The following is an 11,131-nucleotide window of genomic DNA, read 5'->3' as shown; positions in this document are numbered from 1 at the left end:
ACCACTGTGACATTTTCGCATGGTATTTTTGAAATGTTGATTCTAGCCTTTTTTAATTTACATTCACTTTATTTCATTTAATCTGAATGAGGCTTTACCACACTGTACTGTGCTTTTACCAGGATTTTACTGTCATTTGCCCTTCTATTGCCAAGGTCTATAATCTTTATAAAAATAATGCACAGATTTTGAGAATAACATTCACACACTGGACTTTCAGTATATAATTATAATATTATGCGTGTGAGGTGTTACCAAATAAAGTTGTTTCAGTCACTAAGATAATAATAATAATAATTGCTTACACTTATATAAACGCTTTCACTCAAAGCACTTTACAGGTAATGGGGATCCCCTCCACCACCACCAGTGTGCAGCCCCACCTGGATGATGTGACAGCAGCCATAGTGCGCCAGAACGCTCACCACACATCAGCTATCAGTGTGGAGGAGAGCAGAGTAATGAAGCCAATTCATAGAGGGGGATTATTAGGAGGCCAATAATTTAAGAAAATGATAATAATGATTATAATGATATAATAATGATTATAAGATAATTTGTGGGAATTAGCATAGATTTAATTGGAAGTGGTCATTAGTTTGGTACTGGCCTCAGACAGTTGGGATGTACATCAAAAGCTCCTGATGCTCGTGAGTTCTTGCTTTATTACTCTTTTACTTCAAATCCACAGAAAAAAAAACTATGCTGGCTCAGTCATTGTTTTCAAATGGTGCACAGTCACGCCTTCGTAATGTCATTTACCTCATTTACCGAAACGGTCGTCTTTGACCTCCAAATATTCCTCCCTGGAGTTTCTATTGATAAATTGCACAAGTCAGCGGATTTCACCGAAACCTGTTTGCCCTTAGCATAAACAATCCTGGCATTATAAAAAGTCAGCTCTTCTGCGATCTTCCCTCTCAGACCACTATGACCTTCTCCAGCAGAGCAAACAGAAGCGAACCCAGCAGCAAACAGCTTTCGAAAGGTAAGCCACAGCTTTGTCCATTCCGACAGCGACATGTATTACTGTACATGACACATCCAGTTTACACAGTTTATTGATAACCTGAAACAGATATACAAAGGCAAAAAGAAACCGATGATGTTGGTGCGGGAGAGGTTCGGTTGACGGAATTCTGTCTCTCTTTCTTTTTACTTGAGCCTGCCTTTGTATCCTTTTTAACTTAAAAAAATGAAAATAAATTTTAAAAAAATCAGTAACAGAGCCACACCAGTATTATATGTGTATAGAACTGTTTAGTTCGCAAAAAAAGAGAAAATTGTCATGTTGTGGAAGTTTGTGTGTTTTCTTTTATTTGTATGAGAGAGAGGTTAAAGAGAAAAAAGTTTTGGTTTATCCTGTAAACGCTGTATTCAGCAACAGGCAGCTAAGGTGACCTAACAGTCACTCAGAGCACCGAAGCTACGACAAATCACACCTAGTCTGTCACGTCTAGTGGGAAGACACTGGAATTAGAATGAAGCTGGAAGTGTTAATGGGACAAATGGCTTGCAAACGAAGTGTGACTCTTGCGGTTCCGCGTGGGCTTGTGCCCTCGCCGGTTCATCCCGCAACACCTGGGGCGCGAACCTGGATCTCCGGCATAACGCAACAGGGAACCAGCCGAGTGAGCTAAAGGAGACCTCCCCCAGCCCAGGCGGCTGAGGTCCCTGCAACGCGCAGGGAGGGCGCTGACGTCACCGTGTCCAAACTAGCACCGCGACAAATAAACAGTTAGCTGAAAGTGTGGTGCTCAGGTCAAGACAGCGAACTTGTCGCTTTCATAGGGTGTAGAAACATTGCAGGAACTGCCTTTGTCGAAGTGGAATGGAGGGGAGTCGCAAGGTGAATTCTTTTTTTGAAAGGGAGACCGGGGTTACAAGCTGGTGAAAACTCTGAATGTCTCGCTCGCCTCCGCATTGCAGTCAAGACAGGATCCGTGGGGCTTTTGTGACATTGTTTGTAATGGCTAGCTGTACAAGACCCTGAAGTTTTGTGTTACCACCTATTATTGAACTGGATGTGAGCAAAAATCTCTCGGGAGTTCTATGTCTAACTGAGCAAATCGTAAGAGGAGGAATCGTGTAAGCACTAACAGACATAAAACCAGGAGAACATCTCAATCGATCACTTTATTTAATTTCTTGCATTAGGAACTCATCTGTTTTGCATACCCCAGCTTGCTCTCCATGAGACACACAGACAGGGAGAGAGAAGCTTGGGGTCAGAGCGCAGGGTCAGCCATTTATACAGCACCCCTGCAGCAGCTGGGATTAAGGGCCTTGCTCAGTGGCCCAACAGAGTAGGATTCCTCTGCCAGCCATGGGATTTGAACCAGCAACCTTCCAGCCACAGGCAGAGATCCTTAGCCACAGAGCCACCACTCTGCCCCCTTAAGAGGCCATACAGCCCAGAGGACCCATCAGGTAGCTAGGAGTTGATTTATCTGAGAATGGCATGCAGACTTTTCTTGAAAGAAACCAGAACAGGTTATTCCAGACTCCCAAATCCTTTTGGGAAAAGACGAGCCTCCTGTTCTCAGTTCTCATGCACTTCCTCATAGTGGAAACAGTCTTATTGTCACAGGAACCGGTCCAGACTCCCATGTAGGACCCCGTGCAGATGGTAAAATCTGGAAGAGACTGGAGAAGGGCAACAGGGAAACACGACAGGATCAGGATGGGGTGACTGACAGGGGGGGTGACGGCAGTGTTCAGGTGCCTGGGGGGGGGGCGTGGCGCAGGTGAACAAGTCCAAAACAATCCGAAAGGGGAAACCAGGAAGCAGCCCAAAAGTCCACAGCCGGTAGATCCAACCAAACAGAGACAGGAACGGGGACGAGGAATCAGGAACACAGAAGTAAAATCATAACGGAGCCGGGTGCTCCAAGCCCCCGACCCAGATGGTCAGGACGCTGGGGGAATAAGACCTGCCCTCAGGCTACTCGCGAATCCGGGGAATAGGCAGGCCTTGTGGCGTCCAACTTCCAATACCGAGCTCTGAAGCCCAGAGACGTCAAACTTAAGTAGACAGGAAATAGGAAACAGGTGCATGTAATGATGAAACTAAAATACGAAATGGTCAGAGCGCCCTCTACAGGAGGGATGACGACCGTGACACTTATATTAAAAGATTCAAAATATGAAAGATTACAAACAGGAGATCTCCATCCAGCTGTTTCTTGAGAGACACCAGGGGCTTACGCAATGTGTCTGGGTAGCTTATTCCAGCTTGTTCCAGACTCCAATTACAGTTTGTGTAACAAGGTGTGTCCTACTCTCAGTTATAAACACACTTCGCTGTACAGTCCACTCGTGTCTTCTGCTTCATGTTTAGTCCATTGGGTTGACTTTGTCAATGCCTTTTAAAACATTTTAAGTTATTCTAATTAAAAGATAACTCCCTTTTTAGCACTGGAATGTATCATGGCACTCTTATGGTGTTAGTGGGACCTGTAGGGGGCGCTCACCCTGCGGTCTTTTTGGGTAGTAATGCCCCATTAAAGTGACGGGGACACTATACTCTTTGAGAGGTGCTGTCCTTCAGATGAGACATAAAACCGAGGTCCTGACTCTCTGTGATCATTAAAAATCCCAGGGTGTTTATTGAAAAGAGTATGGGTGTTACCATGGCATGCTGGTCAAATTTCCCCCTGCTCTTTACCAGTCATGGCCTCCTAATAATCCCCCTCTCTGAACTGGCTTCATCACTCTGTTCTCCTCCCCACTGAGAGCTGGTGTGTGGGGAGAGTACTGGAGCATCATCCAGGTGGGGCTGCACACTGGAGGTGGTGGAGGAGAGTCCCCATTACCTGTAAAGAGCTCTGAGTGGGGTGTCCAGAAAAGCACTATAAAGTGTAAGAATGATTATTATTTTTGGTCGTGGTGTTATTGAAAAAGCAATATCTTAACACAGCAATTTTCTGTAATATGATGACCAACATATTCCCCATTTTTACAGTGATTTCTTACTGGTCCATTGAGCAATTTTAACAATTTAACAATTTCGCCTTCCCAGTAGCCTGCTGGTCTACGTGCCGGACTAGTAACTCACAGGTTGTGTGTTCAAATCTAGCCGTGACTTTCATCAATTTCCCTACGGGATTAATAAAGTATTATTTATCTATCTAACAATAGATCCCCTGCTTTCATTCAACACAATATTACCCTTTTTACATGAATCATCTTTCCTTAATAATTACCACATGCTTTCCTGATCCTAACCTTCTTCCCTTCCCTCTGGACATGTATGGTCAGATGACTGCATGGATGTTGTCAGTTTTACTTCTCATCACCGGGCATTTCCTGCTGGGCACTGAGGGTTATCCCAATGGACAAGTTGGGGAGTCGTGCCAAAGCATGGTGCCCAACCACAATGGAACAATGCCCCAGAGCTCGTCTTCCCCGTTCAATGTCACAGCCAGCAAGAGCTGGTTTCACCCTGGAGAGGAGATCACAGGTAAGAGGCAACCTGATGTTTGGGTGATGGCCAGGGAGAGGCAACAGTTTGAAATCCTAACCCCTGCAGAGTCCTTCCAGCCATCAATTCATCCATTTTCTAGTCACAGCTTCCAAGTCAGGGCTGCAAGGGAGCCAGAGCCTATCCTGGCAAGCAATGGGCATAAGGCGGGATACACCTTGGATGGGACGCCAGTCCATCACAGGGCATACACACGCTTGGGCCAATCTTCACAGTCAATTAACCTACAAGTAGTCGCTGGATTGTGGGAGGAAACCAGAGCTCCCAGAGGAAACCAACATGAACACAGGGGGAGAACATACAAACTCCACACAGACAGCACCCCAGGAATTGAACCCAGGGGCCCAGCACTGCTACCTGCTGTGCCAAGTCATGGTCATTAAATCTCTAAACACCTCTGAGATAACAGAAACAATGGAATCTGATACCTGCTCGAGCCACAATACTGTACCAAAATCAAATGCACAGATGCTAAGACTAACAAAATCAGTTTACAAAGCAGGCTTCACTTGTAAAAACATTCTATTCATACTCTTCTATGACTACATTTCTTTGTGTAAAAATTTCTGAAAGTTTCCAACCAGAGTAGCTAATTTGTAGTGGATTTCACCAACATGTGCATGCTCACGCACGCACACACACACACCTGTTACTGTTGTGATTTATTCTGCAGGTCACTGCAGACACAGTGTGATTAAGTCTCGAATGTTTTTTGAAAATACTTTTCTTTTTTTTAAGTTACCCTGGAAGCTGAGAATGGAACCTCTTTCAGAGGTTTTCTACTGCAGGCCAGAACCGTCGGGACAAACATGACTTCTGGCTCTTTCAAGATTCTCAACGCGAACACCTCTCAGGGGCTGACATGTAATATCTCAGTAAGTACCAGGGGCTCGTTTGCAAGATCAAACTCTTCTTGTGCTTCTGATGTTGCTTTTCCTAGATCTGTGAGCTATTTCTGGAGAGCTGCAACCTGCACTTTAATAATAATAATAAAAAAATGTCCGTGGCCAAAACAAGGAGCGTGTACATAGCAATACAGAGAAAAAGACAAAATACAGTACAATAAACAGTAAAAGAAAAACTAAACAAGAACATACATGTTCATAGAGGTAGAATGTAGGGCAATCAGATGTAGGCGCTGGTAAAAAGGTGAATTTTGAGTTTGCATCTGAAAAGAGTTTAAGAATTTGTCTCTCGAGGAGATGCAGGAAGGTCATTCCATAACACTAGAGCAGTAACAGAACAGGCAGGGTCACCGCAGGTTCATGATGTAGTCCTGTGGACAGTGAGCAGAGGACCAGTCTCAAGGGCCCGGAGTCTACGGGAGGGAGTGGAAACATGGAGGAGTTTGAAGTATGATGGAACCAGATTGTTTAGAGCCTTGAAAATCAATAACAAGGTCTTATCTTGAATATGCGACTTCATAGGCAACCAATCCAAAGCCTTAAGTGAGGATTGTCCAAACAGGATCACTTAGAAACATTGATAAAACTATACTTGCTTATAACTTAAGTATATTTAAAAAGTGTTGATAGAATTACATGAATGTTATAATAACAAACCCCTGCTATAGCTTAATGGCTATCATTAGCAAACTCCTAATCTTACCAAATGACTGAAACTTAATTCAAGATTTGGTAAGGAATATATATTTTTTAAAGTGTGTAATAAATTTAATGGCACTAATAGACTGTTTAAACACTGTTTTACTCATTACCTAAATTTAATTGTGACTCACAAATCTGGGATAACACTTAATGATGTGACTGATGGATTTTGAAACAATTAAATGATCCTAGACTTACGTTTGTGCACAGAAAGAAGGTGTGTATTTTTAAACACGGGCTGATTTGCTTCTTGTCTGAAAAAAAATGTCCACTTGACATCTCGTTACATATGTCTGATCGTTACCATGGCCAGGCTATCCCAGAATTCCCTGTTACGCACGCGAATTGTGACCCAAGACAACTAACTAATCAGGTTACTAAGTGTAAGAAGCGTTTCATTTTTTCTGCAAAAAACAACATACAAAACTTTAGAGACTCAAAGCCCTTTAAGATACGACACAGGGAAAGAGAAATCGTCTCCTCTCTTTATGAGATTCAGGATTGTTGAGAAAAAAAAATGTCTGCTGGGAATTTGTCTTCTGCACTAAAGAAGATACCTCAGTTTTGTGGTGCACAGCAGTTGTACAATAACCAAGACGATATAAGATGATATGATCTAGGTGAGGTGATATTCACCTTCATTTATCTTCAGAAAGATCTTGTCTTTGAGAGGAGGGGGGAAGTTGTATCACCAAAACATTGCACAGTTTCCTTTACTTTCTCCTCGGGTGATCTCCTGCTACTCAGGCAACATGGTTATTACACAACAACAACAGAGGCATCCAGGAGATACCAGCTGATGCCACCTGCATGGCAAACCTGTTTAGAAGAATTTTCCACATGAGTCACACATAATAGAGGTTATGTCTCTCACCTTCCTGTGGAAGGGAAATTCATCTGCTCTTAATCTGGTAGATCACAGGGGTTTCTAATCCTGGTTCTGGGAACCCATATGCCAGCTGACATCCTAGCTATATAACTAAACCACTAATTAATCTAATGATAGAATTAATGTGATGTTGCTTTTTTTGGCTCTTCAGCTTGTAAGAATCTTGTTACTATCTTGTATCATAATTAACCTTAAATTTCGAATTTTCCCAATAGAAAAATAAATATGTTACATTGTTTAGTTGTCCAAATAAGCGATTATCTCTGCTGGGTAAGAAAAAAATATCCTCCAGTGAGACGCAAAACGTTCCGACGCGTTTATATCTTTGAGAAGATTGCCACCTAGTGGGCATTTATAGTACTGCTACATGACTACTCTCAAATCGCTGGTTAATTCGCTCAGACCTACGTCCATGACTACCCTTGTCCCACATTCATTTTTAGGGACACTGAAATGACTCTCCCAAAAAAGCTGATTATTCGGTTGTCAATTCAATAATTGAATTAAAATTCAATAAATCCCCAGTCCACCCTTATTCTAATCTAATACTTTAATTTGCAGAAATTTAATCTCATCACAGTAGAGGCAGTGTTGTGTTGTTGGAACTCATGATGTTATCTAAAGCATTTGTTATTCATTTTAAACATTTTAACTAAGGTTAAAATATTCTTTATTTCTGCACGTTAAAATTATTTATCAAGAAGGGTTCAAATCTATGCATAACGTGCGGTAAAGCACAAAAATGATTCTGAGATTGTGTTAAACTATCGTCAGAGGCAATAATTTTAGACCTTAGAAAATGGTAAATGTAATAGAGTTCTGATTTATTTATTTTTTTCCCTTCAGAATGATACTGTCAGTCATACATCTTCATTACAGAAGCAATCGATAAACGTTGTGTGGGTGGCACCAGTGTCTGGTCAAATGGAAGATATTGAATTCAGGTACTAGTCTGGTCTTGTTTCTATTTCATTTGTGATTCAGACTGTAAACTGAAAAAAAGGCACCAGAATCTGTATTGATTCATCAGCACTCCACTCTGTGAAAACGAATGTGATACAATTGTGAATTTGTTTCATTTACAGTACACACCTGGTGGGAGAGAGGAGAGCAGAGATCCACAAATTGAAATGAAAACCCGTTTTCACTTGATCGCATACCTGAAACTTCCCAAAACACTCATGACCACTCATGAACATCCATAAACGGGGGTAAAAAAAATGACTCACAAATCTGCAGCCCCTCCTCCAAAACTCATAATCCCACCAGTCAGACAGTAACTTCCTATGGCACTGACAGTAGTGTTTTTATTCTCTACTGTTTTCTCTACTGGGTTTTTTTTTATTTCACCTTCTGGCTTCTAACAAAGAGCACTTTTTCATTTGCCTTTCAGATCTACATTTGTCGAATATGAGGACAAATTCTGGGTCGGCGTCAAAAGTAGCACCATCACACCGGCCAACGGCACTGAAAACTCCTCTTCCACCTCACAACCTGACAACCATACTGCCTCTACAACTGCAGCACAGGGAGACTCACACAGCCAGGTTTCTACCACTGCTGCAGGGGGAGACTCACACAGCCAGGTTTCACAGCCGTCAGATGGGTCAACCGTCGGCAGCAGCCCTCAGAATGCAGGACACGGAAACCGGGCGTCTCCTTCTACCACTGTCTTTCCTGTCCTCGTCGTCCTGACGGCCACAGGTGCCACCAGAATCACCACCACGGCCTCTCTCTCCGCTGGCATCGGCACCGCGGTCCTCATCTTCGCTGCCATCTTCTGCCCGACGTCCTTATTCCCGGGCATGTAGCTCTGGAAGCACGTCAGGACTCGATTCCAATTCACACCGAAAGCGTTTCTGAAGCGTTTTTTCCATCGTCCGTCTCACGTCTGACTCACGGAACAGACCCGCTTCCATTTTAACCAATGTTTCAATCCACACCGGCTCCGCGAGTCCGTCCGCCAGCGTTTTGTTTTACGCTCCGAGTCTTATTTTATTTCCACTTGCTTGCGTGAGTGTAGCGTAAACCCCCTAGAGATCCATTCAAATCGCACAAAACTCACACTTTCTGTACCCTGTGAACTACATAAACACAACCTACAACAATATTATGCTCATGCTGGGCCAGTGTGGTCCGTTGATACTGTGCAACTTCTCACTTTGTTGTCACAAGCACAATAACTAGTTGATGACGCCGATACAGGTCAAGTATTGTGGTTGTTTAGCCACAGTAAACAGAGATATGTTGCTTGTCCACCGGCCCGTGTCGGGTTTTAATCAACTACACTGTGTTGTAATTACAACTCGGGTGTTTCTCTCTCTCTCTCGAATGTTCCGTTGACTTTCCCCATGTTTGAATACGGAAAACGGTCGGGAGTTGGTGTGGATTGGACGGATGGCAGCTTACGCTAGGCTTCATTGCACTGACTTGTCGCTTCAGGTGTGAATTCGGGGTGACCCGAGTTGGGCTGGACTGGTGAGACACAGCCCCTCCTGTCTCTTCCAACACCACACACACCCACACGTGTGCTCTTCACCACAGAGTCGTGCGGATTTTCGGAAAACATTATCTCTACACAATTACACTCACTGTGAAAAAGAGAGTCATACGCTAAAGCTGTATAATCCTGGTCCTGTGGGGCTTTTAGGTCTTTTTAATGCAGATGTCTCTAACCCTCATCCTGTATAGCCCTAATTTAAGATGACCAACTTGACTGCGGCTCTCCAGGACCAGGGTGGGAGACCCCTGATCTAGGATGATCTATAAAACTTACTGGACTAGGGCTCCCCAGGATCAGGGTTCGGGATCACAAATTTGGGGTGACCTATTGCACTAACTGCTCTCCAGGAGCAGAGTTGGAGACTCCCGAATTAGGGTGACCTATAAAATTTACTGGACTGGGGCTCCCCATGAGCAGGGTTGGAGATTCCAAATTTGGGATGACCCATAAGACTAACTGGACTGGGGGCTGTCCAGGAGCAGAGCTGAAGACCCCTGATTTAGGGTGACCTAAGAGACGAACAGGATTGTGGATTTCCAGGATCAGGGCTGGAGATCCCAAATTTGGGGTGACCTATCCGACTAACTGGATTGCAGATTTTCAGGAGCAGGGCTGGATACCTCTACTGTAAAGTAACACCATCCAAAGAGCAGGTGGAAGCTGTCGAACCGGTCAGCTTAAACCAGGAATGTGATCCTTCTATATTCTTAAAAGCTGAGCTGGAATGAAAACATGCAGACACACGGGCCTCTCCGGGACTTGGGTCAGACACCCCAGTCTGAAGAATGTCTTAGAGCAGGGGTTCTCAGACTGTGGTATGCGTACCACTGGTGGTACGTGGAGCACCCCCAGGTGGTGCGCCAGATGACCCTGGAAATCTGTTGCGTGCACTGAAAAATTGGGAATTTAAAAATTGAATAATTAAAAATTATGTACATTTTTTCATCTGTAATTAACTTAATCAGTTCCAGAAAGCTTGAGACAGATTTTCATATTTTCTATTTTAATAGAATTAGTCTGTGTGTCAAATACACAGCCTACGTACTTAGGTATGTTGATACAGTGCGCGAATACCTGAGTGGACACAAGGGCGACTATGTAATTCTATACCATTGTATAGGAATGCGTGCTATGAACCTAAGTGACCAATTGTATTAAAAGAAGTGATCGTTAGCAGATAGGAAGGTAGGAGGATGTGCGTGATTTTGGAAAACTGCCAATCTTGTAAGCACAGAAAGGCGTGATAGATAACAGAAAAAAATGTAGGGGCTGTTCTAGGTTAATTACTTTGAGAAACACACACTGATCATCTCTGTGTGTTTCGCTCCCATGTGCGTGAAATAAAAACTTCTTTTGACTTCTGAGACGGACTCCTGACTGTCTTTAATGAGGAAAAGGGGAAAGATTTCTCCAACAGCACCGCATTCGCCGACAGAACAATCGATCAAAAATGAACGAACCTCACAAAAATCCAGGATTATGTCTTGGCTGAAAGGAATAGACACCAAGAGTTCCGATGCCAGCTCCGATACATCAAGAGGAGGATTATACATCGGCCACCGACACTAGCGCTGCTGCTGCCCCTGACACATAGAGCACTGCTAGTGTTAGCAATCATCGGAAAAAGGCTTCAAATACAAAGATCCAAA

General features: G+C 43.5%; 1 protein-coding gene across 1 annotated transcript; it reads left to right on the top strand.

Moving 5' to 3' along the window:
- Positions 1–914: 914 nt before the first annotated feature.
- On the top strand, positions 915–10,846 carry LOC148833711 (ferric reductase 1-like). Its single transcript, XM_088917148.1, has 5 exons — positions 915–988; positions 4,261–4,462; positions 5,222–5,358; positions 7,826–7,923; positions 8,373–10,846. The coding sequence occupies exons 2-5, from the start codon at positions 4,261–4,263 to the stop codon at positions 8,788–8,790; spliced, it is 855 nt and encodes a 284-aa protein (XP_088773274.1). The 5' UTR covers positions 915–988; the 3' UTR covers positions 8,791–10,846.
- Positions 10,847–11,131: the final 285 nt, after the last annotated feature.

This window comes from Atractosteus spatula, chromosome 5 (assembly GCF_055471065.1).
Source record: "Atractosteus spatula isolate fAtrSpa1 chromosome 5, fAtrSpa1.hap1, whole genome shotgun sequence".
In the NCBI taxonomy this organism is placed as follows: Eukaryota; Metazoa; Chordata; class Actinopteri; order Semionotiformes; family Lepisosteidae; genus Atractosteus; species Atractosteus spatula.
Note: the sequence above shows the minus strand (reverse complement) of the source record. Positions and strands in the feature narration are given on the sequence as shown.

Bases quoted from the DNA above. Each gene is read 5' to 3' on its own strand.
- LOC148833711 (XM_088917148.1), top strand. From the start codon at position 4,261: ATGACTGCATGGATGTTGTCAGTTTTACTTCTCATCACCGGGCATTTC. The intron at 4,463-5,221 runs GTAAGAGGCAAC...CTTTTTTTTAAG, and splicing joins CCCTGGAGAGGAGATCACAG to TTACCCTGGAAGCTGAGAAT. The intron at 7,924-8,372 runs GTACTAGTCTGG...TTTGCCTTTCAG, and splicing joins ATGGAAGATATTGAATTCAG to ATCTACATTTGTCGAATATG.